Raw genomic sequence first — 27,924 nt, forward strand, 5'->3', positions numbered from 1 at the left:
AAGAGCAAAGTAGCACATCAGGCTATGCAGAGTGCAATACTCCAACCGCTCACGTAATGACACTAGTGACAGACGAGTAGTAATGAGGATCAAACCAGGCTTCCCCCAACATCAGGAACTTCACAATAGCTATTAAGATCCCTTTTTACTGCTACTGTTTTGTTTTGTTTTTTGTGTGTGTGTGGGGGGGTGGCAATAATACTAGGAACAACGACTTCTCAAGAGTTGCATGGTGAAACTTTTGTTTAATATTTCAACTGATCTGAAACATACAGAATTTTTCTTGAAAAATCCTAGTAATTTTAAAAGTCCCTAAAACCCCTATGATTTTAAGAGTAAGTGTATGTGTGTGTGTGTGTGTGTGTGTGTGTGTGTACACTTAATAGTCACTGTGTTTAGTTCAAATACATAAACACAACATTTCTTTAATCAGGAGCCAAGATAAAAATGCCTGTCAAACTAGGATCTGCTATGTTCATGATAACAACTGAGAATGGGCTCTTTGTAACCCTACATTAACTATCTCACTTCGTAGAGAGCAGAACTGACGTATTCCTCTTTATAAAACTGATGTGAATATAAAATTTTCTATAAATGGCTGCCAAGACCCCTGTTGAGGCCTGGGATATCTATAGTGTACAGCCAGCGTATTTATTACCATCAAATAAACAAGCTCTCCTCTAGGGAAGATCATAATTTAACAAGCTAAGGGCTTTATTTTTAATTCAGTTTTCCCATTGACAACAGTATCTTTTTAGGCATCCTCTTAAGAGTCCTTAAGATTGTTTAGTGAAAAGAATCCAATAAAATTTCCTTAGATGTTGAGTAGCTTAACTAACTTTCAGCGGTTAGTATTAGCTAATAGAAATTGTTATGAATGGGCACAGTGGAGATAAGATAGCAGGTATAAGACATGACTAGATACAGACCATAAATGTAATTTGTATACAGAAGAGTAGAGGCCTAATTCTGCACTGACTTACATCCCAAACTGAAGTCAGCAGCATTGCCTGTGATGCAATTCAGCAAAGAATTTGGCTCTAGACATACAACTCAAACAACAGGAATAGTGAGCTTGGTTTGTTGTCCACTTCCTTTTCCCCATGGCGATTTTACAGCATACATTGGTGGTAACATGATTTAAGTGTTGACAAAGCTGGAATTAAGATGTTCACCAGCTTAGTTCCAAAGCACTTGACATGCAGAAAATGATATTAACAATGCTGCAGTTTATAAGCTTAATGTATGTGCTAAATAGCATAATTTCTAAACTGCATTACTGGTTCACTACTGCATAGCATTTCATCTATCCTTTTATTAATTATTACCGCACAATTGGATTTATGCATTTTTCCATTTTTTAAATTTTAGAACATAACACAAAGTTACGAATACACATGTAATCCACACACTTCCTGGGTGTGGTGTTCTGTCCCATCTAGTGGCACCAAGACCACTTAAAGAGAGAGAGTTAAATTAGTCTGCTCTACAGCCTTAGTTAATAGCCAAAGTTAGCTTTTAGATCATGCAGTAGAGGGTCATGTACTAAGTTCCAGAGGTCTCAGGTTCGATCCTGCCCGCTGATGACTGAGGTCTGTCGGCGTTACACACACACTCAGAGCCTGATCCAAAGCCCATTTGAGTCACTGGAAAACCTATTCAGACATACCACCAATCTGACACCAATGTCACTCACATCTACACATCTATGAATTTATTTGCTCTCAGAATATAAAGCTCATACACGAAACAACTTTTGATTTCCCCCTACACCACTTACAGCTAGAATTGCTCTGTCTCTTTCAACCAAGTCTGCTAGTTTATCCAAGAGACGGCCTCTTTCCGATGCATCCATTCTCCTCCACACCGAGCCTAGAGAGAAAGCAAGGCGAGCTGCCCTCACTGCTTTGTCCGTATCAACCTGTTGAGGAGGAAGGAACAATAAAGCCCTGGGGTAAACACTGACAGAGTATTAGTTGGTATCTGAAGTTTCCGAACGGACAATGTACCATAATCATACTATAGGGGCAGGGGTTAATAAAAGATTGGTCTATCATCAGTGGGGATTCTGGAGTGGACTAGTAAGAGGTATAGGTTTTGGTCCAGTGTACATTTGTAACCATATCACAGGGATACTTTACCTTGTCAGCTTCCTGGATCTCACAGATCTGCTCTCCTGTTGATGGATTATACACTGGGAATATGTTCCCACTCTCAGAATTTTGCCACTCATTATTTATGAAAATCTAAAAAGGGGAAGAAGAAGAAAAGGCACTTTAAAGCTTTAAATCATTCTGTAGGTACCAGTCATTTAGCAAGTAGCATTTTACTCATATGAGAACCTCACTGAAGTCACAGTAAAGTCATCAATAAAGGTCTGCAGACTCTGGCACCAAAGTGCTGAACTCATTTCTGCTTTACAATGTTCAAAAGTTAATATGAAGGGCCTGATCCTGCTGTCACTGAAGTAAGGGGCCCTAAAGCCGAGATCCTCAAAAGGTATGTAGGCTCCTCCCTTCCACTGATTTAATGGGAAGTTAGGAGCTTAAATACCTGGGAGGATCTGGGCCTAAGTGGCATGGTTGAAATTGAAATTTGAGTCACCCACAGTTCAAAAACAATTTATGGGAGCAAAACCTTGAAACTACCAGAACTAAGGCAAGATGGTGGATTAGTCACTCAAATCCCCATCTCAGCAAGTAAATGTTTTGTCACTGAAATAACCCAGTCAATATTAAGTAATCGCAAACATCACAGTTCTCCAAGAGACAGTCAGTTGATTATGACCAAACTGAAAAGTTGCAACACGGAATTAAATATCTGCAAAGAACAATGAAATTACTGTTAAGTCCTGTTAATGATGATATCATCTTAATTGTCATGGACAAATCAAATGCAGATTCTAATTCTGCCAATCAGTTGCTATTTTGGCAAAGGTTCGTTACCGTGGGACTTTGTGTTGGTAACTACATAGTAGGGGTCCAAATTTCTACTGCATGACTTTGGAGAAAACAATACAAATTTTTATTAGAAAATATGAAATGCCCCCTTACAATAAGTCACTCTAGGGGGAAATTCTGGCCTCAGTGAAGTCAGTGGAAGTTTTGCGCAGGAGTCCACCCTTAGACTGGAGTGACAGGATTAAACTTCATAGGCCGTTTCCTGCAAGGCAGTTTAAATTGTGTTTATAGGGTAGGCCCCTTTCTTCGGTTAAAGCACAGAAAGACCCTTATGGGCCCTTTAATCTTGCAAGAAGCTGAGTGACCCTTTGAGTCAATGGGAGTTGAGGAGGCTCAGCATCAATTCTCACTGCACATCAGGGACCAATCCTGCAAAGTGTTGAACGTCCGTCTACTTTGCCAGGCGGCCTTTGATACCATGACCGATGAGGTATATGCTGTACAGAGCCATCTCTAAGCCCTGGTCTACACTGGGGGGAGGGGGGGAAGGGGATTGATTTAAGTTATGCAACTTCAGCTACGTGAATAATGTAGCTGAAGTCGACGTACTTAGATCGACTTACCGCGGTGTCTTCACTGTGGTGAGTCAACCGTTGCCGCTCCCCCGTTGACTCTGCTTGCACCTCTCTTGACACTGGAGTACAGGAGTCGACGGGAGAGGGCTCAGGGGTCAATTTATCGCATCTAGACTAGATGCAATAAATCGATCCCCGCTGGATCAATCTCTGCCCGCCGATCCGGCAGGTAGTGTAGACATACCCTAAATTGTAGACATTACTACTCTACTGTTTATGGTTTATATTAAGATTTTTTAATGACAACTGATTTTTCTGGTATGCTGGGTGATAACAATGTGGGTGGCCATTACACAATGGCACAAGGAGCTTCTCATCCCATATAAAGAGCCAATCAGAATTGCTTCCTTCCTCTGGCTCTGGGGCCCAGTCCACCCCAAAAGGGGATGAGGAGAGTATGGAGCCATGTGTGCTAGCCCACGGAGCAGGAAAGGCAGGCAAATGGGAGTATGTTGCACCACTGAAGATAGGATTTCTGCACCCCAGGTATGGCATGAACACATATCGCAGTTTACTCGGGGTTGTATGCACCCTGTACACGCTAACCATGAGTAAGGCACTCAGGATTGGACCTTTCATTCATAACACCAGGAACGATCTATGCTACTCAGAGAATATCTGAACATTTGTTTTTATGTAGAAACCTGCAGAGTTCAAAATACGTGGATCATGATACTTTGCTGCTGGTAGACTGGAATGTGGCTGTCTCTGTTAGTGCTGTTCTCACCACTCAAAATACAAAAATTCAATGGTGACTTGGGCACTGACGTTGGGTGGAAGCCATAAGTTTGCACAAGTTTTCAGTGTGAACCCTTCTTCACTTGAAAACAGTCCATTTTCACTAAGAAAATCCACATCCCTCCATGAAATTCTTCATGAAACCTAGCCCATTTTCACTGGAAAAATACATGCATTTGGCAACAACTGGCCCACTTTTGAGTTCATAGCTACATGACAGGAGATGAGTTCATGACACACATTTCATACCCTTCTCGCTTCCTCACAGATCAGTTAACCCTAACTGCTGACCCTGCTCGGACAAAACTGGTACTTCCTATTTAAGTAACCTAGACATCATAGACTTGTCTAGACAAAAGTCATATGTTGACTTTGTCACCCCATTGATTGCTTTTACTGCCATTGCAGGAGTCTGCGCTCTGACTTCTATACCTGGGAATCAAGTGAAGGTATCGCTGTCATACTGACAAACATGCCTCTGAAGCTGTGCTGTGGACATCCACTCACAGAACATTGTTAAGAGAGATGGCCAAGGGCCCTGACTTCCCTGACAACTGATATGCCTGGATGATGGAGCTAAAGGAAAATTTAGAGAAAAATCTGGTGTGACAAACAGGGCCAGCTCCAAGCACCAGCTTACCAAGCAGGTGCTTGGGGCGGCCACTCTGGAGAGGGGCGGCACATCCAGCTATTTGACGGCAATTTGGCGGATGGTCCCTCACTCCCACTTGGAGCGAAGGGTCTCCCGCCGAATTGCCGCCGCAGATCGCGATCGCCGCTTTTTTTTCTTTTCTTTTTTTTTTTGCGCCACTTGGGGCGGCAAAAACCCTGGAGTTGGCCCTGGTGACAAACCCATCGCCTTATTTATCATGGGATGGCTCTGTAGGCAAGAGGCAGACTGTTATACTTTGCAACTTCCAGTTCCTCTGCTTCATCAGCCAGGGAGTTGATTTAGATCTCATGGTCACATTTTGCCATGGCCTAGAAAATGCCTTTCTGCCATTTATGTTCTCAAACATTTCCCTGCTTATATGACTCTGCCTTTTTCACTGATACATCAAAGTCTTCTTCAGAAAGTCCAGGTTTCTTGCATGACTATCTGAAACCAATCGTTCCAGCCATGGCATGTGACATAGCATTATGTATACCCAGGGCTGGCTCTAGGCAGCAGTAAACCCAGCATGTGCTTGGGGTGGCACATTTTCAGGGGTGGCATTCCGGCCATCTTTTTTTTTTTTTGCTTCCGGTGGCAAAAGTCTAGAGCCAGCCCTGGCAGCAGCAGCGCGTTGTGCGCGGGGGGTGCCCTGGGGCTTACCCTGACCCTGCCAGCGCCAGACCGGCTGGAGGTGAGGGGGGAGTGGGCGGAGTCAGTACTGGTGGGGGGGAGCCCAGGGCTGGGGCGGCAAGGGGTGCAGGTGGTGGTGGGAGCCCAGAATTGGTGCAGCAGGGGGTGCAGGTAGGTGGGGGAAAAAGAGAGCCCAGGGCTGGGGCAGCAGGGGCTGCGGGTGGAGGAGGGCACTGGTGGAGGGGGGGTTGAGAGCCCAGGGCTGGGGTAGGGGGCAGCCAAAAATTTTTTTGCTTGGGGCAGCAAAAGACCTAGAGCCAGCCCTGTGTATACCACTTCAGACAATCACCCCTTTGTCCTAGAGCAGTGGTTCTCAAACTTTTGTACTGGTGACTCCTTTCACATAGCAAACCCCCTTATAAATTAAAAATACTTTTTTTATATATTTAACACTATTATAAATGCTGGAGGCAAAGCGGGGCTTGGGGTGGAAGTTGACAGCTCGCGATCCCCTATGTAATAACCTTGTGATCCCCTGAAGGGTCCTGACCCCCAGTTTGAGAACCCCTGTCCTAGAGAATATGAAGTTTACATATGTGATCCTCAACTGCCTGTGTGTATTTCAGGGTTTCATCAGGATCCTCAGATAGACACTGACAATGACTGTTGGTGGACATCTGGCTTGTGAGGAGTTGGAAAATGCAGTGAGACCTGAGGGACAGCTAGTCTTGGTCTGAGTTTGCTGGTGCTTCTGCACCATCAGAGGCCTCATAAGATCTCACTATGGATCAATTTCTGATGAGGATGTGGTCAGTTTCCTTCATGACACATCCATTGTTTGAAACCCAGGTACTGCGATGGTTGTTAAGGTGCCTAAACCAGGAACCCATACGAGACAAGCCCTTTGCAGCACACATCAAAAGCTGGGTTGTGGTGTCATGATTTGGGGAACCTTAACCAAAGCTGTCACAGTTTCATACCGAGTTTGATCACAGCCAGTCACGGCTCTGAAATCTCCAAGAACTAGCAGTATATCATATGGCGGAGTTGACTGGATTTTTGCTACTCACTGGTGATACAGTGCAGCCTTGGCACAGAGCCATCATGTGCCTGGCTGGCAGCCATAAACAGCCTTCTAACATCCCCATCACAAAACCAGACAGCTCTCCCTGCTCATCAACGGATGAGGTCCTGGACAGATGGAAAACACATTACAAAAATGTGCTGAACCACACACATGCTCATGGCGATCCAGAGCTATGTGACCTGGCACACCACATAGCTGCAGAGCCAGAGATGCACACTGATCCTTCATCATCCAAGGAAGTATGAAAGGTCATCCAAAAGTTACAGAATGGACATGCTGCTGGACCTGATGGCATTCCACCCTGGCTACTCAAAGATGCTTTGGAACCAGTGAGCATTGCCCTGCATCAGCTGTTCTTAAATGTGAGCATAAGCAGAATGGAAAGATGGCATCATAGTGTCCCTGTATAAGGGCAAAGGATCTCACATGGAATGTAGCAACTGCGGGCCAATCTCATTATCATAAGTCCCTGGAAAGGTCTTCACTCGCATTCGGATTGGCAGGATGCAGCTGCGCCTTAACAGAAATTGTTGTCCACGCAATCAGATTTCACCGTTGGGTGGTCCACAATGGATGATGACTTTACCTTCTGGCTGAGCTGCATTTCTGTTTCATGTGGCATTTATCAATATCAACGTGGTTTTTGATTCAGACGGCAGATCAGTATTTTGGCTCACACTGAAAAGAATTGGTGTTCCAGATGTTTTGCTAAATCTGGTGCGTGATCTTCACATCAGTACCAGTGTAAGAGTGCGCATTTGTTCCCAGCTTTCAAAGTTTCTACCCAACCTCAGCTGCATGGTAGGGATGCATTCTCACGCTGGCACTAGTCTGTCAAACTATCAAGTGGATATTAGCACTTGCCACTCCACATGTTGGAATCAAGATTGGTCAAGAAGTGTTCACTCACCAAGACTATGCCAGCGATGGTGACGTACTTGTGAAGAAGCCAGAGAATTTCAACCCCCAGTCTCCAAGACATTGCCTACACAGTGGAGGCATCTCATGGCAGAAAGCCAAAGTCCAGAACCTCGGATCTGGGCCAACAGAACCCTTGGTGCAGATGGGGTTGAGTGTTGACTAATTTATCTACCTAGACTGCCAGCAGAGTCAAACAGTCACACTAAACTGGACTTTCTTCAACAATTAGGTCTCGCTGTCTCCTGCATGAAGTCCATGTCTAACTTGTGGCTGCAAAAATATCTTTGCCCTGAGACAAAGTTCAGGATCTCTCAAACCTGTGTACTACCTGTATTGCTATATGGGTCAGAAACCTGGACCCACTTACAGGCAGACATGGAGCATCTAGAGGCATTCCATATGCACTGTCATCATCAAATTCTGAGGATAAAATGGTTTGAATTTTTGCAAAATGTCATAATCTTGCAGAGATCTGAACTTCCTTCAACGGCTCATTATATTCCAAAGAGGTGTTGCATGCTTTTTGGCCATGTTACCAGGAAAACACCCCAGCACACTATGCTCTCAAACTCTTCAACAATGTGCAAAGTTTTGTGCACCCTGACCCTGCCTGGCACTGCCTGAAAGGACACCCCAGAGATTTGTGGATTTGCAGGGTTAAGCCAGATCTGGGCACTTCCATACACGATTCCTAGTGTACACCATCCATTGTGGTCACTCTGGCTGGCACAATGCTCCTCAGTTGACTGCCTGTTTGATGATGTTATGTATCACACAATTCCATGGGGGGTTGAATTTTGGTGAAACTCATGTGATAACAAATTGATCCATAATTCTATTTTTCACTGTGCAAAGAACATATAAAAGTAGAACTATTGCTGAGCTCGCTTCTACTAGAGAGACCAGGATCTAAAAGTCTGCACACATGGCTTGGAGCCAGGAACTCCTCCATTCCAATAATGGCTTTCACAATGTCTTCCACTGCGGCCTTGAGCATGTCACTTTGCCTTCTGTCTCAATTTCCCTGTCTGTAATGCAAGGCTAGTAACACTTGCCTGCCTCTCAGGGTTAACAAGGGTTAACTAGAAAATGTTATAACTTACTTGGACCTTGAAAAAAGCACCAGCCTTAGAGGTCTTTGTAACATTGAATCATTGACTAGTGAGAAAGATCATATAAGGCTGCAGTCTGTCTGCTGGGAAGTGAGGGAGTGAAGAGATGAGGCAAAACCAGATACAAGGAAATTCTTAAAGAGAAAGGAAAGACAAAAGGATAATCTTAGAAAAATAAACAGGAGAATTATAAATTATTGCTATTTTAGAAAACTCACTCAGGAATCTACAGAGGAGGCATTGTCATATAGAAATAAATAAAGGCCTATAAACCCAGAGAGAAATGTGAAAGACAGTGTAGTGGGTCTGATTTTTTCTGAAGTCAAGGGTGAGACTTGGACCTGGAGAGAGAGAGAGAGAAAGAGAGAGAGAGACACACACACACACACACACGTTAATTGTGCACACCAATGGGCAATTGCAAGAGCAAGATGGATCTGCACATACATGGATTTGCTGGATCTCAGCTTTCTGGGTTTTTATGGACTGGGCCACTGGAAGGTAACTGATTCTGAATGACTTGATGTGAAAATATTGTAGAGATTATGTATGTGTGTTCTGTATTCACAGTGGCCCATAGCAGAGAGGGATTGAGCCCCAACTGGTCCCTTCCTTGCACCCACCATTGAGCCCATCTGGGGACACGTCCCCTAACCAAGACCCACCCTGCCCCTTTTCCTTTTCCCAGACATGTGGGCTAGTGGAAGGCCAGCCCTATGAGCGAAGGAGACCTCACCCCCAATAGGAGCTCTGTAGGCAGTGTCAGCAGCAGGGCAGAGGGGCAAGGCACTTTCAGAACCCCTGGACTAGTCTCTGGACATCCTTTCCACACTGCTAATTCACTGTTAGCTGCAACCTCTTCCCACTGCTTTCCTTCACATTACCTTTGCCTTCAGCCTCACTCTCTTTGCCCTGCTCCTCTCTATCCCACTGCAGTCAGGGCCGGCTCCAGGCACCAACCCACCAAGCTTGTGCTTGGGGCGGCACCTGGAGGGGGGCGGCGCAGCGCGGTGCTCCGGCTCTGGGGAGAGCGGAGCCGCAGCGGGCTTGCCGCCCTCCCCCGGCGCTCTGGCCGCCGGGGAGAGCGGAGCCCCGGCCAGGCTCTCTGCCCTCCTCCCGGCGCTCTGGCCGCCGGGGAGAGCGGAGTCCCGGCCGGGCTCTCCGCCCTCCTCCCGGGGCTCCAGCCACCAGCAGAGCCACGGTGGGCTCGCCGCCCTCCCCCCGGCGCTCCGGCCGGTCGGGGAGAGCGGCCCGCAGCCGGGCTCGGTGCCCTCCACTGCCGCGCTGGGGGGAGGGGTGGTGGGCGGTGGCGGGAGGCTTTTTTGCCTGGGGCGGCAAAAAAGCCAGAGCCAGCCCTGACTGCAGTGCCTCCTCACTTTTCCTTTCTTCCTTCTGCTCCCCTACTTCTAAAAAAATTCATCCCCTCCAGCGTCACCTTCACAGTATAAATAAGCTTGGGCCTAACATGGCATTTGCCAGATATCATTTTGTTTGGATGTTGCATCCACCCTTGGCCTGACATGGGTATTGACTGTAAGCTCTTTAGACGAAGGACTGTGTTCTCCTATTGGTTTGTACAACACCTAAAAAATGGGGCCTTGTTCCCAACTGGAGCTAATCCATGCTAACCCAACAGAAATAATAAAAACTCATCATCTGTAGTAACACCATGTGCTGGATTCATCTGGCATGTTATTGTCACTTCTTAGCGTATATTTTAAACCAGAGTTGATATTACAAACAAAGAGCTGGCTATGACCTGTGTAGAACAAGGATTTTGTTGGCAGCTTTTCCACTGACTTTAATAGACTTTACATTAGGCTGGGGGGGAGAGGCTCTTCAGAAGCAGATAGCCAGGGAGGTGGCAAGGATGTTTGTCCAAGATTGCAGAGTCACAGAGACATGAAGCTTCTTTCTTAATTTTTCTCTGTCTTGAAAGAATAAAACATTTGGACTAAATAAAAGAAGTTGAGATGGAGAAGTTGAGAAGGAGAACAGGGGGCGGAAACAGCAGTTTTCTTTTCTTCTCGGATGAAATTGCTCTGGTTTTGTAAAGAGCTTAAAAAATGCCACAATATGTTCTGCTGGGACCAACTGCTATCATCAAGTTCACCAACATATAGGACATGTATTGTACATATTGTTTAAATGCATTTCAAAGCAGGGACTGGATGTAGCAACACGGAAGTCACAAAACTAACTGGACCTATATGATGTAATATTTTTATTCAATACCCCAATTATCCCCATAGTGTTTATAAAGCAGCACCAGCAAAGATTTTTAGATAGGACATGGGAAAGATCTATTTGGCATAACGTTGAGGTAGAAGGCAAAAGAAATTGCTACTGTTAATGGTTAATGTTAGTTTCTTCCTGTTCCACTTTCTATAAACAAGGTAATGCCTATACAAGCTCATTACTGTAAACTGAGCACATTTAAATTGGCAGTAAAATCAGAGTATTTACTCTAGTGCACATATAAAGTACCTCGTCCAATGTTTTGGAACAGTTTCAAGTCTTGAAATCCAGCAGCTGGCGGCTTTACAAGCAAAACGTTACACTTAAATAACTCACTTTTGAAAGTTTTAGGTGTTCTGTGTCAGGTAGTACCATTCAGCAGACATTCATACCACCAAGACTCAGATTCTTTTGCAATAAATTTGCATTCACTGGAGCTTTTATAACTCTTCCTGCACTACTGACTCCAATGGCTGTTGATTAAATGTATATATCCTGTACATTTAATCTGACTTTCATTATGGCCACTTCGTAAAAATGCCATGGAATGGACAAGTGATGACACATTGCAAGAACAAGGAATCCCTGCAAAGCCTCAAATTGGGTTTTTTTTTCTTCCTTATTTATAGTGACCATTGTAGTGCCTCACTCTAAATCAGGGAAAATATTTGACAGCAAATGTTCCTATCTATGGATTATATATAACCCATCCTAAACACCAGATGAAAAAAGGGATAACCCTAGGAAAAGAAGGGCTTGCTTCCATGTAAATCATGCTACAAATTGGACAACACCCAGCGAGCTCATTGTTCAACCTCAATTGTGAAGGCTATTCACATTTACTATTCCCCTGGAATCAATGTTAATTAAGGCTGAGTGAGGCCATAAATCAGCCCTTGGTTTTTACAACTTAATTCAGCATTAAGCATATATATTTAAATAAAAGGTAACTGATTAACCACTTGAGTTTTCCAGGAGTTGCTGAAGTAATTTGTTTTTGTTTGAATCCTAGTGTTCACTTCTGTGGTTTGCAATAGGGAAAAGAATAAGCATGCAGTATGTCATGTATTAGCTATGTGGCACTGTGAGTAGTTAAGTAATCTAGCCCACTGGGTGCTGTCAATGAAACTGTGCCAAACGAGGGGGAAAACAGTGGAGAGGTTTTGGAAGCAATGCAGTGAGCATTAAGTTTGCCACCTACCCTCATTTAAGTGAGTACTTCAGCCATTTCAGACCAGTAAGAGAGAACAGAAACTCTTCGTTTTATTTGTGTTCCTTGTAAAATAGCCCATGAATCTATCCAGTACAATGAACTGATCAATCATAAACTCATCTAGACAACAAATATGACACCCCTCTTAGGTGACCAAAGCTGATTTTGATTGGCCTACAATGCTACAAATTGTCTAAATGAGGAAATCATGCCAGCCTTTTGCTCACTATCAAAGCATCAGTGCTGACGCCATAATGTAACAGGTGGGGGAGGTTGTTCTTCACTGTTCAAAGTGCCATCTATTCACACGGGGCATCAACAAGAGGGCTCTCTTGCCCAGCTCTTGTGACGAGCCCATGACACTTTCCCAAAGTAGGGACATTCCTGCTGTCATCAGAGATGAAGAGAGGGGAAGAAAAAATGGGGGGATTTTACTGGAGCCCCAAGCTCAGGTCCCCCCCAGAAAACATCTGTAACATCTTAGTAGAATGAAATGGGAGAACGTGGGTTCCCATATTTCTCTTGCCAGGCCAGGGTTTCATGGTTAATATTTTCACTCTCTCTCTCTCATGCACAAACACACCCGCATGCACTGATAGTTTCTAATCCAGAACTTTGAATGCCTAATGGCTGCTCCATTTTTTGCCTGGGGAATCACTTCATTAGTAGGGCCAAAGTCTGCCCTTGGTTAATCATGTACAAATCCCATTGACTTCACTGGGCATTGTAACCAAAGAAAGCATTGGCCCATTGATTAGGACACATTCCAAACATGATGGGATACCTAGAAAAATGAAACCTGCGATATCATCCTGAATATTATAGAAAACAAGCAATGGACTTCCAAGTGTCACCCAGAGATACTGCAGACAAATAATCTCAGTCCTGTTTTTTATTTTGGATCATGTATTATAGTATATATGGCCTGAGTTTTAAAGCTACTGGGCACTGGCATCAGTAGGATTTGTGGATGTTCATCATTTCTGAAAGATCAGGGTAGTAGTAGCTGTTTTAGCCTAATGCAAAGCAGTCTAAGCTTCAGGAAGAAACCATTATAATAGCCCAGTTAATTAGTAGTCTGTCCCAGTTGAGGTTTGGTAATTATTAGTAACAATGTTCACCTCAAAACATAGCTGTAATTCATTTCTAGAACATGATCGGTTAGCAAAGTTATGTTTACAAACTCCTATTAAGTGACACCCTCCACACCCACATACCCACAAATATGCCACAGAGCTAATATCTTCTGTGCTGCTCTTAATGGAAAGAAATTTGTTTTTGTTGAATTACAAATTCCTTCTGATGTTTACCCTGGGGCGAACTCTGGCTTTGGGAAGCGGAACTGATTTTTAAATCCACCAGGGATTCCTGCATGTTCATTGCCTCTCATGTTTACTGTCTTCTCTAAAAATATGCAGGAACAATAGCATTGGAGTTGTTTTAATTCAGCAGAGCAATCAACACAGGTGGCAACAATGTAACTTTTCATTTCCTTTTTTTAAAACGTTCTCAGATGATGTGCTAGTGAAATGATGATTTACATTCCTAATTCGATATTGCTTAGTGATGATGTCATCAGACTTTTTCTATAAGATCCCCAGGTGCACAAGTAAGAACCTCCGCCAGTGGACAGACAGTGGCCTAGCTTTCAGCTCCTTTGAGATAGAATTATTTTCCCATGGATTTAATAAACAATGTTTTTGTACTTTTGCTGATCCAAAAATGTTTTTTTGGTACAGGAAGAGGATTTTAACATCCAAATAATAATGGCTTCCCACAGGAGATATGGTTCTGGATGAATGCAGGAATGAATGGGAATTTCCTAACTCAATTGATTTAGTAGCTGGTTATAGTTTCGTTCTATCAAAGTGATCCCTTTTTCATATGTGGCTTTTTTCCTTGGAGAGCCTTCAACGCCAAGGCTACAAGAGAGGGGGAGGGGGCATCAGATGCCAAAGTACTTTATGAAGGAATCACAGCTGTTTGGCCCCCAGCATCTTCTCATAGCTGGAGGAATTAAGAAATACATAATAGGACTTTTTGGGGGATGTGGAGGAAGGACAATTTTAGAGGCATGCAAAAAATCCAGAATCATTCCCTTGGTAAATGTTTCATAACATCACAGATACTGGGCACCTGTACCTCAGTCTGGTCAGGAAATTTCATATCCTTTCCCATCTCAGCAACTTAATTTCCTCTCCTTTGGACACATTTCAGGAGTCCTAACAGTTAGTCATTGGGAAGGGAATGAACTAGACGGGATTGCCAATCAGAGGTGCAGCTTGTTTATTTTCTCAGGCTTTGTTTTCCTTCACTTTTATGGCTGCCTTGACACAACAAGCCTCCAGCATTCTAGACAGTGTATGTCACAGGGCATTTCTGTGATTGCCTGGGAATCGACAGGTGGCTACAGAATCTGGGAAAATCCATATTTTATAAACTCGCGTCATGACGGCAAAATGCAATCTTGGCATGTTGGTGGAGAACTTGGTGATTGGTCACCAAATTAAATATAAATAAAATAAGGGGTGGTGCAGTGAATGAACAGAGTACACAGTGCTTTGCAGTGGCCACTAAACAAATTATATGGGCTATGCACTTTTAAGCAATGTGGAGTTCTGTTTATAAAGCCAGTAGCATGACGTGGTCCAATGTTTGGGCTGTGTCAGTGATGGGACCACTTTTCAAACTGTATCAATAGATGGATATGAGAATCACAGCTAGAGGCAGGATTTACAGATTAATGGTATAAATTGACAGTGGCTATTCTGTTGTTCACTAAAGCTATGCTGAGGGGAAAGTGTGGCTCCCACTGAAGTTGTCCAGCATTTGTTTTCATAATAAGGTGTCTTTCAAATGGGCACTGTTTGTAATCATTTTAATTAGAGTGACAATGAACTGTGAACAAGATTTAAACTCTGGCAAGCAAGTCAGGACTGCCAATGAACTGCTGTTCCATCATGAGGAGACCAATCCCATTTGCACTGAACTAAATAGAAAAACTCCAACTGACTTCAAAGGGAGCAGGAGAAGGCCCGTAGGTGATGAAAAGGTAGCTACACAAGCAGCCAGTAGGAGATGTTTGTATTGGGAGGTTCCATTGCTTTATTGGAGACTGAAACCAGCCAGAGAGACTGTGAGCCCCACACACATGTTGATTTTCCTTCTTTGGCTGCCTATCTGTTGACTTTTATTCAGCTCTGCCTGACCTCCCAAATAAGAAGAGATTTCTAAAGGAAGAAGAGTGTTCTTTTTTTACCAGGTGGGATTTTTCCCAGCTCTAATTCGGATGTAGAGCCAGAAACAAGTTGCCATAGCCTTTAAGGAAACACTGCCATAGAATGGGGTTTTCATTCATTAACTTAAATTTAGGTTTTATTAAAAGCACAAGATACAAAATATCTAAAATCCAAAATGTATTGATTGGGAAATTTAAAACATTTACAGCTAGGGACTAAAGTATAAGACTCAGAAAGGGGAATTGATGAGAAACTGACACAGTGAACGTGACACTGACCAGCCCAGTTTCATTGTCACTACTGGCTGAAATGCAAAACACTTGCGGTAAAAAGTGAACTAATTTTTTAAATTTCTCTTCTGAATAATCTGAAGTGTTGTGTACAACAGGTAAGATCTTTATGAAATATACTGGGACAATTTAATCCCACTGTACCCTCCATTAGCTTTGTTAGACTGGGAAAGAATTTGGCCCATTATTTTGGTTTTAACATTATTCTTTAGGTCATATTTTGAAGAGAAGAATTTAGTTTCCTACTGACAAAGACAGTTCCCCTGCCCCCACCATGTAAGAGTGATTCCATCTTAATCTGGTTCAGGTCTCAGAGATTTTATTTTAATTACATGCTAGTGGGACATTAAACTATACACAACTGATGGGACAAACAGCTTCTCTCTATATAGTGATCCAAACCATCAAAAAAAGCCTCATATTGCAGCCTTTATTCAGCCAATAAGTCTCAGATGAAGTCAGTGGGTGAAGTTCTGGCCCCACTGAAGTCAATGAAGGCAAAACTCTCCTTGACTTCAGTAGGGTCAAGATTTCTCCCAATGAGACCATGAACAAGGACAAGGACTGGGCCCAGGGAAAGCTTTCCAGAGTCAGACAAGATGAGTCTTGCACCAAGCTCTGCAGGCTAGTAAATTCATGATCAAGTCATTCCATCTCTGAGCCAAATCCCCAGCCCCAATAAGGTGCTTTGCACCATAATGGTGACACAAATAAGTCTTTAAGTTGGTCTAGGTGACCAGCTGGGGATCCCTCTGGTGTAGGGGGCACATTAAGGGCAGGAAGCGTGTGGCCAGACTCATGATCTTTGGTGCCGCAATGGCCACAATGGCGTCGCTAACTTATGCTGAGAGCTGAACTGCCCCCAGCAGTTCCATGAATTGGGATGGATTGAAATGGAGTAGAGTCACCTTTACCACCCGTTTGAGGCCTATCCCAAGTGCAGTGTGTCTGGATAGCTCAGATTGGGGCCTATAGCTTTTCTGGATATAATCCTCAAACAACAAGGGCTTGATCCAAAATCCATTGAAGTCAATGACGGTCTTTCCATTCACTGCATTGAGGTCTGGATCAGGATATAAGTTTTTAAAATAGTAAAGTACATCAATATCTTGAGAACAGGGTTTCAGGGCCAGATCCTGCTCTTACCTATACCAGTGTAAATCAGGAGTCACTCCATTGCAATGTCAATTGAGTTAAAATGGTACAGTCGGAAGCAGCTGTGGCTTGAGGAGAAGTTCTGTGGGAAATTCAACTCCTGAGTAGTAGCGGGAGACACTGATGGGGTTTGACAACCTCCTGTCAATCGGTTGTGCAAGTGGAATTTAACATGATTTTTCTTCTCCCTATGAAACAAAATCCTCGCACCAAATGTTTGATCTGCCTATCTCCCTGGCTTAATTAGTCTTCTGTCTTTCTGAGAGTTGAGTCTGCTCTTTTGCAAATGGCAACACATCAGACAAGGGGAGACGTGTCATGTTTATTTTCTAAGCCATAGGGGACACCTATTTGAAAAAACATCCAGCTTATCTAAATGTTTTTGTTTATATGATTTTGAATTAGGAGGTTTGGGTAATTAGTTGAGGAGATTAAGTATGTCTTAACAACGTGCAGTAGTAGCATGCTTACTTAACTTGTTTCCTTCACAAGTATTTCCTGCATAAAACCTAGTCTGCCAAACAGCGATTATACCCTTTTCTATTCGAGTTTCTCACTGTGGCACATGCTGATGAAGCAGCCATTATTTTAATTCAGTCATACTAAAGGGATTAATTTTGCTTATGGTTCCTCCAGAAAATTACTCTACGGGGGTAAAATATATCAACGTGCATTGTTTGTTACACTGTCCTTGTAACAGATCAGAAACATCTTATTCATTTTGGCTGTATTATTACAACCTATAAACACAATTTTACATGCAGCACTGGAAGTAATTGCTTTTCTCAAAGTAATTTGCACCTTTTCATTTAATGAAGAATTTATCTGCTGATAGTAGCACAATACAGGGACAATTACACTTGCCCTAGTCCAGCTAATATTTCATGTAATCCTAACAAAACTTTGAGTCACGCTTTCAGTAGTGGGGCTCTCTCTTTAATTTCTCGTGAAACTCTCCACTGTCGTAATCTGCCCTGCATCAGAAAGGGTTTTGTTGGAAACTAGGATTCCTGAAACATTTATTATGCACTGGATCTGCCATTTAGAGAAAAGAAAAGCCATTCGTGAACAAGTAACTGCAAATTTGGTTACATGTGAGGGGAAAAAATTATGTTTAGGGCACAAGGTCCATCTGGCTGATTGCATTTACTGAGACCTAAAAATTAAACAATGAGAGATTTCTAAAAATTCATTGTCGGGCATTGGTGGGAGGGAGGAGGTATTTGTTTTGAAAATCAATTATTGAGCTGTCACTGCACTTTAATGAAGTTGTGGCAATTAAGAAACCGATTCTGGAAACCCTTCCTCACCGGTATCCTTACACAAGGACTGTCATTTTAGGCAGTGGGCATAAGGACTATTCAGATAAGGGATTTTTTTAGAAATGAATCTAAAATTGAACAGCATGTTTTTCCTAAATCATGCATAGGTGCTTGTGTGCTGTGCTTGTTATTGTGCATCTCAGCACAGATTTGATAGTTAAATAATAATACAGAACAGAATTATGTGTTCTTTTATGCATGGGAGAATGATTTTAATATTTAAATGAAGACAGTAACATTAGTCTTCAAAATTGTTTGTAACTAACTATTTGCTATTTCACATGTTCATTACCAAAGTGCAGGGTGTTGCTTACAAATTAGGCCACATTTTAGCTACACAACATAAGTATTTACTCCTGCTACTCTTGAACATTACAGACAACTCTGCCTCAGAAAAATGTCATGGAAGAGTTCAGCTTGACTTGAAAGTCCCATATGAGAAAATCACTTTATAACCACATATGAGAAATTGCTGGAATGTCAACTTCATTTGCAGTGGCCCCATATGGCCTGATCACTCTCCCTGGCATGATAAATCACTGGCAGGATCCTTACCTTAGCACGTTTGATCTCAGCTCAGCAAGACTTGGTTTTGATGTGAAGAACTCCAGATCTGTTAGGTCAGAGACAAATAGCAGAGCCACTGACCTGCAAAGTGCTAAGTCTATATTAGACCCAAGTGAACAGTCATAGCTTCTGGAAAATTTGCCCCCACTAGTATCCCACTAACCTACTTAATGTTTGCAAATATTTCTGTTACAGCATTTTGAATGTATTTGCTAAATGATACCAATGAAACTTCCTTTTATTGCAGGTCCTGCAGCGCAAAAATTACCTAAAAGTGAAAAACCAGACAGTTCGAAAAGCGTTTAGGAATATAACCTTGGATTAACTGTTCTAATTGTCAGCACTTCAGGGATATATAAAATCAAGCTGAATATTTATCAGCCTGATTGGATTTCTGTGGAACATCTATACATTTTAAAGTTTACACTAACCCTGTTCTACCCAAAGTGCATTCACTGATATATCTAGTAATCATGATATTCACTAATACACCTCTACCCTGATATAACGCGACCCGATATAACACGAATTTGGCTATAACGTGGTAAAGCAGTGCTCCCGGAGGAGGGGGGGAGCAGGGCTGCGCACTCCGGAAAATCAAAGCAAGTTTGCTGTAACGCGGCTTCACCTATAACACGGTAAGATTTTTTGGCTCCCGAGGACAGCGTTATATTGGGGTAGAGGTGTACATCTAATAAGATACATGCAGGTGATTATTTTTACTTCCCATACTGGTTATAACTGAAGACCCCAAGCCACAAAGTCTGGATCTAAATCTGAACTTTCCCAAAGATCTGGAGGCCCTTATTCCTGAGGCTCAGTTCTGGGTCTGGTACCATTCATTATTATACTGGTTAAACTGTCACTTATCTCTAGAATACTATGCAGGAATATTAGTCTTCCTGAAAATGGGACGTTATTAATGGGCTTCAGAAAGAGAATAGCTTGGCATCATCAGCATTAAGTTACCTCACATTATGTACCACTTACACTGTAAGGAATACCACCCATGACATCCTTGGTGAAAGCCTTTAAAACAAAGTTGTTGTGTTTGGTAGTTGCAGGTGTGAAGTAATTCCCAAAAGACTAATTTGGAAACTCTTTCATCAATTGCTCTTCAAGAAGATACAGAGCACATCATCTCTCCTCTTCTCCAAAATGACAATGGAATCTCTTTGCTCAGAGGCACAGATGAGCAGGGGCTTTTCTTTCCAATAAAGGAGCTCGGGGAATTTTGATTTGTTTATTTTAAACATGGTCTCTCTCGAAGGAAATAAAACTTTAGTTAGAGTCTCTTGCCTCGGAGTTCAATTTTGATTTCTCCTTCAGTTGTTTCAGTCAATTAGCCATTGAGTCCACAAATAGAAAATTGGAACAGTCCATTTGACTTACTTTCTATTATCCATAAGGCTGATTGGGGAAGGCTGGGATTAAGCTGTCAAAAGTATCCCACTGTGTTTGGATATCTGACAGATTTACACCCCAAGGTACACTGTGGTGCTAAGACGAAAATTGGATGTGAAGAATTCTTGCAGGAGTTGATTACAGTGCTGAGCAAATAAAACACTTAGGGGTATAACAAAATAATGCCAATATTTAATGGTGTTTAACACTAGTCTTTTTATAATTGTGAGCTATTCATTATGGCCTGCATGAAAAATGAGCTCTTTTATTTACCTCTAAATAGAAGCAGACCAATAATTTTAGGTGTGTAAATTAAAAACATAAGCCTCACCTTTTACCAAACAAACAGCTTTTACAATATGGACTAAGACAAAACTAAAACCCCACAACCCAGAGATTTCCCTAAATGACCAGAGTGGGTTATAAGTCTTGTACGCCTTCCCTACACACACATGTTCATTTATCTAAGCCTGAGAATTTTTCCATTTGCTTTCAAATCACTGTTTCTCTTCCTCTTTCCAAACGACTCCCCTTTTACTCTGCTGGAACCCCTTGTAATGATACCAGAATGTGGGCAAAGCTCATTAGTCTCCCTGCTGTTTACAAGACAGGATTTATGCTCAATGTAGTGAACACAGTGACACTTGATCACTAAATGGCTAGAACCACCATCAAGGCTTTAATCTGAGAAATTTTTCACCCAGACAGTGCAAATACCTATCAGCATGTAGAAGCATGAAGAGCCATATTAATTACAGCTAGCACATGTAGCCCAATAACTAACCTTCTCTAAAGAGCACACCAATAAATACCCATTTGCGAAGGTTAATTTAATACAACCCTTGGCTGTTATCTGGTATAGGATATGTCGCCAATTCAATCCATTAAGTAATAACTGAACTCTCAGAGGGCCTAGTTGAAGTCAAATGTTGTTATTCCAGGTTCACTGCTTTTAGTCTCCCTACAGACCATTTAGGCAAACAGATGGAAGAGCTGACTACAAAGGCTCTCAGTCACAGAGAGCCACTTTGTGAAAACAGGTAACTGATTTCCTGGTCAGAAGCCTTTATCAAGTACTCTGCGTGTGTGCGCGCCCACACTTGTATTTAGAGAGCCGAACCCAAAAAAGAAAAGCAATTTGTTCTTGCTCCATGTGTAACCGGAGGGAAAGTCAGGCTGCCATAAACACAGCTTTCTTTCAAAATGAGTCGATTAAAAAAGGCTGTGAGAGATACAGAAACTATCATAGACTGGTCTAAAAAAAATATCAGGGACTAGATGGAGCTATGTCGATTTACACCAGCTGAGGAACTGGCCCCAAAAGCTCTATGCAGCCTGGACCACCTGGGTAGATGGGGGTGGGTGACGCTGAGCTGTTCCAGTTGCTGGATGTCTCTGTCTGTGGGGTTGGGGTACTTTTCATATTAAATATCAGGGCCTCCTCACCCCCCTTTAAAAAATAAAAAGGAGGACCTTATTAAAATCTTTGGAGGACCTGAATAATGATGTCACAAGTGGGAATGACCTTAGATGCAGGTCTTCTTCTCCACTCCCTGCCACCAGAAAGAATTCTGATACTCATAGAAAAATAAAAGGGTGGGTAGCATTTCAGGGTACAGCCTCATGTGACCTTATTATTCAGATCTCCCATCAAAATCTGAACCTAATATCTCTAATGAACAGCAGCAGCAAAACCCCCAAACACTGAGTCCATTTTTGTGCTACATAAAGAAGCAGCAAAGAGCAGAAAGCAAATGTAAGATTGCGCGCGTGTGTGTGTGTGAATGTGCACGCACAATATATAATCAGGGGTGAAAGTAGAAATAGGGACTACTGGTACGGGGCTGGGTTGGGTCCGGCTCTGGACCCCGGAAGGGGCGGGCCTCGGGCGGAAGGGGCGGGCAATGGGGGGGGTCAGAGCCAGCCTTGGCCCACCCTGTACTGGTAAGTGCCCTCCCCCTCCCCCGCCGGGGTAGCAACGGCAGCTGGGGGCTCCGGTAGCAGTTTAAAGGGCCCAGGGCTCGGCCGCCGCTACTGCTCTGGCAGCTATTTAAAGAGCTATTTAAATAACTCCCAGAGCCCCACTGCCACTACCCCGAAGGCTCCGGCAGCAGGGCTCTGGTGGCAATTTAAAGGGCCTGGGGCTCCAGCTACTGCTGGGAGCCCCAGGCCCTTTAAATTGCTGCCTGCGGAAGCCGGGCCGCCCAGTACGGCACACTGGCTCTTGCCGGTACGCCGTACTGGGGCATACCAGCTTACTTTCACCTCTGTATGTAATACACTAACTTCAACCTTCTGAGCATTTGAGGAAGCAGCCCAATTCCAAATGTGCATTGTCTTGTCCAGGGCTCTCAGCCTGTTAATTTGTCTCCGGTGTTCTGACTGTCTCCGAGGTCTTTGAGTAGCAGCCGTGTTAGTCTGTATCCGCAAAAAGAACAGGAGTACTTGTGGCACCTTAGAGACTAACAAATTTATTTGACCATAAGCTTTTGTGGGCTAAAACCCACTTCTTCGGATGCATAGAATGGAACATATAGTGAGGAGATATATATACATACAGAGAACATGAAAAGTTGGTTGGCCAACTCCCAGCTTTTCATGTTCTCTGTATGTATATATATCTCCTCACTATATGTTCCATTCTATGCATCCGATGAAGTGGGCTGTAGCCCACGAAAGCTTATGCTCAAATAAATTTGTTAGTCTCTAAGGTGCCACAAGTACTCCTGTTCTTTTTTCTGAGGTCTCTGATACTCATGCATCTCTGCAGAGGGAGTAATTTAGAGAACTTGCCGCTTGGACTATTTAAAATATGCCATTTCTCTATTCAAAGACAAGGAAAGCACATGGTAATGCAGTGAGGGATGGGGAAGTCAGGAGATCTGGATTCGAATCCTGAATCTAACACTGACTTGTATAACCTTGATCACCATGATCACCTTTCAAGCCTGAGCTTCCCTTGCTGTAAAACAGACCTAACACTCACCAGTCTCCCGGGGATGATGGGAGGCTGAAGTAATTGATGTTTGTTAGAAGCTTCGAGATCCTTGGCGGGAAAGTACTGAGTATTATTTATTGCACAGGAATGACTTTAGGTAAAAATGTCTTTACCAAAATAACAAATGGTTTTAAAATGACTATCAAAGGGCTCAGACCAGTAGGACCAGGTTAACACAGCACAGGCATGTTGCTCTGGAGTCTCAGACAGCTGGTTGAGACCTGAGCTGCCTGCCTAAAAAGAACAGGTGGGGAATTAGAACCTGCTCCAGTTCAGCGAAGTCAATGGAGAGAGTCCCATTGACTTCAATGGGCTTTGGCTCAGACCCTTAGTAGAAGTGGCTGGGGAATTATGGTAGAGATAAGGAAGGAAAGACTAAGAAAGCCTGATGGGTGACGGAGAAGTCAGGGTTGAAATCTTATTAAGCTATGCCACAGACACAGTGTAATGGTAGCCTCAGCACCTCAGGCACCTAGGAAGAAAAACAGCTGGATCGGGTATTTTAAGTTTGCAAAAATTACAATTAAATAAAAACAACGTTAAACAAGTGAAGACCATTGTAGGTCTCTGAACAGGATAATCCTGCCTGGGTTCAGTTATTGGCTCCTATTTGGGCCTACTCCTCTGGACTCAATGGGAAGCCTCGCTCACTTGTGGGGGCTTTAGATCAGCCCCTTTGTTAGCTTCAGGAGCTGTAAGTTCTTGTCAGAGCTTTCAGGGTGCCCCAGTACAGAAATTGCTAGAACCACACTTTCCAGCCTGAAAGAAGAGGGAACCATTAAAGAAAGCTCTCCTTTTTCCTTGATTTGAACAGGTGAACAGCCTATTACACTGTTTGTTTCTACCCACTCCATTAAGTTAACCTATACAGATGGCTTAATGTTGATTAGTATTCAAAGCAATTAGGAGGAAATAAAGATTTTGTACGATAAGGTAAATTGGTGCTTGGTGGAGATGCACAGTGGCAAGTGCTGGGATCTGAGGAAGGCACTTCTAAAATGGGTCAGAAAGAGCAGTGACGACAAACTCTTGTTCAATTTCAGAATGCAAAATAAAATGCCTCTTTTCAGGTCCATGAGCCCTGATTCTCATTTACACCAAGCCCCTTTACATCACTGTGGCAGCATAAAGGGGGCTTAAAGTGGCTGTAAATATAATTTACTTCCATTTTAAGACCCTTTTCACTGCCAGGGTGGTAAATGAGAAGTAGGTCCTATGTCTCAGGAAATGCCATAGTGATCTAGTTGAAGAGGCTTTGTAGGCTTTTCAGCTGGTCAGCCTGCAGCTTTCATCCAAGTCATCTTACAGTTATAAAAGTACAAGTGCCTATAAACCAATGCAAAAAGCTTAAGAGAAAAATGGGTGATCTGGACTGTCTCACTGCGAGAAAAAAACCCTGGCATGTCTGAAACATGGTGGGGTGAGAATAATCAGTGGCATACCATAATTTCTAGCTATAAACTTCATAGGGAGGACAGGTTAGGCTGCAAAGATGGGGGGAGTAGCCCCATACATAAAGAATTCCATGAATTCTATTGAACGAAAATGTCTGGGTAGAGAAGACTCTGAGGTAGACTCAGCAGTGGATACAAATCTGTGGTCATAAAACACAAACACAATAGCAGGGGCATAGTCCTGACCTCTGGATCAGAACAATAATCATGAAGTTAAATTTGAAAAAGAACAGGGAGGCAATAAAAGCTATTAGAATAATAATCACATATTACCCGAGTGAATATTATGCTGTGAAAGAGAGTGTGAAAAAATAATTCTCTATATTCTAACCCACACTTGACTTAGTCCTGTCACACAGGAGTTGGTTTAAGAAGTAATTGTAGCTGAACCATTGAGTAACAGTTACCACATAAATAATTTCAACATCATTGCAGGAGAGGATCACATGAAGAAGCACTACTCTCTGGGATACTAAAACTTCAAGAGGGGATTTTTTTTTTTTTTTTTTAAGAAAAGGAAGGAAGTTAGAAACCTCCTGCTTGAAGTTAGGAAATTAAAATCCATAGAATCAGCATGGAGGCTTACGAATGTATACGAGTCACAGAAGATTTGCATTCCCAAGGCCAAAAAAAGGAAGCAAAGAGACAAGAAAATAAATGGGATGGTTAAACAGAAAGATACAAGGGTTTAAGCAGGCCAAAAAATATCCTTAATAAAAGCAAAAGCAATCCTGCCTAAGTGATGCTAATAGAAGAGAACATAAAATGTAGAAGCAGAAAGATATAAAATGAAAATTAGAAAACTGCTTTGAGGTATTTGATGAGAAAATACCAAAGATGTAAAGGCAAATTAAAAATAAAGTGTAGACTTTTTTTTAAAAAAAAGCAGCTTTAGGAGAGTCAGCGGGATCACAAGACAACCTGGCTGTGAACGGGAGAATAAAGGAGGCCACAGACTAAGCTAAGACTGACATTTTCAGAACTGGCCCCTGATGTTGTGTGTCTCAAGTTGAATACCCATATCTGGAAGCACACAAAGCTAGGAGACTTTCTAGGCAGTCTGGGCCTAAATTAAAAGATGGGGGCCTAGAGGAGGGGGGTCATAAGTCTTCATCACAGAAGAGAATGGGGAAATACCTGTCCTAGGGACTGCTCTTTACTACTCTATTTAAACAACAATCTATCAGTCAAGGGTGCCACTATTTCATATATGTCACAAAGAGATTAATTCTGAGATCCTACAAGCAGCCCCAAATGCTAACCTACCTCAAATCTCACAACCTAATCAGGCTGAGACCTGGCCAGTAATTGCATGAGAAACCTCCTAGGAAATCCCAGGGTGCTCCTAAAAGTGGAGTTGGTGATTTAGTATGTGGCATACTTCCCACTGAGCCAGCACTGAAACAATGCCCCAGCATGGTGCTGCTAGGGATGTCATATTTCAGATGAAATGAAGAATTGAGGTCCTGACCAAACACTGTCATTTAAAATCCTGTGGCATTTTTCACCCAGGGAGGCTAGGGTTGTTAGCCTTTGTATTATGGTCACATTTTAGTTTGGATAATTACATTTCATCTTCCTAAAATCCTCTCCAAGTTCAATTGACGCTAGTATTTTTCACTTCTGGTCTCAAACTGTTGCCTTGTGTTGCTCTGCATTGTTACGCAGCTAATGTGTTGCACCCCAGAAGTGGATTCACTTCAGCGATGGATAAAGTATTTTTGCCACCAGACTCCTTGTTGTTTTTGTAGATACAGACTAACACGGCTACCCCCTGATACTTACAGAGAGAGGTGTGTTTGGAGATTCTTTGTGTTGAAAGGCACTTTTTATTACCCCCGTTTGCAATTTTAGGAATGTTCAGTCATTGCCTGCTGCTGGATGTCCAGAGAACAGCGAAGAGTGCTTTTTTTTTTTCCCATCTGAGCTTGGCAAAGAGGTGGCAACCTTTTCATTCAGAGTTGGACTTCACTACAATTCTCCATGCCCCTGCCACCTCCAGCATAGATTCCTGCAATTGAGTTACTCTACTATGGGCTACATCTGAAGACCACATGAAAACTGCAGCTGGATTAAAATGTGGCCCATTGCATACATTGGTGTGCAGGGACTGCATTATACCTCTGTTCAATAGGTCACATTGGCTTCCACTTAGGTTCTAAGTGCAATTTAGAGTGTTGACTGTGACCTACTAATTGCTTTATGGATTAATTCCTGTGTATTCTAGAGATTGCCTCTCTCCTTGTATTTTATTGTAAAAGTTGAGATCAGATCAGGTGTCAGGGAATTTTCACTAGAGGACCCTCCCCTCTGAAAATTACTCCTACTTCAGTCCAGCAACACCTGAATGCATTGACTTTTAGGTCATGTTGCAAAATCTAGTTCACCAGGCACCCTCTGGGCAGGGTTCGGAGTGAATTCGAAGGAATTCTGTTTTTGTTGTTGGAGAATATTTTAGTGTTGGCTTTGTTTCACTTTGATGTAGTGATTTGTACTGCATATTTAAGTAACAAATTGTTTGTGCACTAAAAATTTGACCACATTGTATTAATTTAAATAAATGTCACATTTATCTACACATAGTGTAGATCATTATTAAAAATAACAGAAAACACTAGCCAGGGCTGTTATGATTTTTGACTGATTCCAACGTACGGAAATTCTTGTGTTCTGGGTGAAACAAGCTGCTCATATACAATCAGAGCAGCCAGCCCTTCACTAATCATGAGTGTGCAAATAATGCAGGATTAGGTCCTTAAAAAGCAATCACTTTTTAAGCTACATCATTTTAATATATTATATAAAATACAAATAATGTTTAAAAGTCTGTAAGTAGTCAATTTAGCCACTTATTTGTGTTTGTTCCTAGGTACCCCACATCACTTGACAGGATGCCTCTCCAAAGGAGAAGGTGGAGGGAGATTTATATGCAAACAGCATGAAAGTGCTCAAGAGCTTTAATTTGCTGAAGAAATTGACTTTCTTTGATAATAAATAAAAATACCTTGTCTTTACATAGCCCCATCATAGTCATACTTCTCTATAAATACACGATTTGACTGTCACAATGCATCTCTTTCAGCCAGATTGAATTTTGATGCATCCATGTTGATTTATAATAAAGAATTAGTCACATTGGTCTATGCAATCTTTCATTTTCTTGAGCTATGTATCTTTGTCTCTGCATCTGTGCTTTTAGTTTTGTTTGCTTCAGGGAGGAAGTGGTACTCTTATACTGGAAAAGCTAAAACAAACAAATGAAAAACAGTCATTTAAAAAAATGAGGTGATGAAAAATTAAATTGCAAAATGTCTTGTTTCAGTACAAGGAAAAATAGTTGAGAAAAATCATAAAAAATCATAAAAA

General features: G+C 42.5%; 1 protein-coding gene and 1 long non-coding RNA gene across 3 annotated transcripts in view; one reads left to right on the plus strand and one right to left on the minus strand.

Annotated features, from left to right (window-relative positions):
• ALDH1A2 (aldehyde dehydrogenase 1 family member A2) overlaps window positions 1-27,924 on the minus strand; it is a 73,996-nt gene that overhangs the window by 36,855 nt on the left and 9,217 nt on the right. For both annotated transcript variants that reach the window (XM_054043073.1, XM_054043071.1), the window contains exons 2-3: window positions 2,142-2,246; window positions 1,781-1,921 (exon numbers count right to left, since the gene is read on the minus strand). In XM_054043073.1, coding sequence (XP_053899048.1) covers window positions 1,781-1,855 — 75 coding nt within the window. In that variant the 5' untranslated portion in view covers window positions 1,856-1,921; window positions 2,142-2,246. The remainder of the gene's footprint in view (window positions 1-1,780; window positions 1,922-2,141; window positions 2,247-27,924) is intronic.
• Window positions 8,738-27,699, plus strand: LOC128844925 (uncharacterized). Its single transcript, XR_008446553.1, has 2 exons — window positions 8,738-9,179; window positions 27,428-27,699. It is a non-coding gene; the product is annotated as an uncharacterized LOC128844925 (long non-coding RNA).

This window comes from Malaclemys terrapin, chromosome 10, assembly GCF_027887155.1.
Source record: "Malaclemys terrapin pileata isolate rMalTer1 chromosome 10, rMalTer1.hap1, whole genome shotgun sequence".
Taxonomy (NCBI): Eukaryota; Metazoa; Chordata; order Testudines; family Emydidae; genus Malaclemys; species Malaclemys terrapin.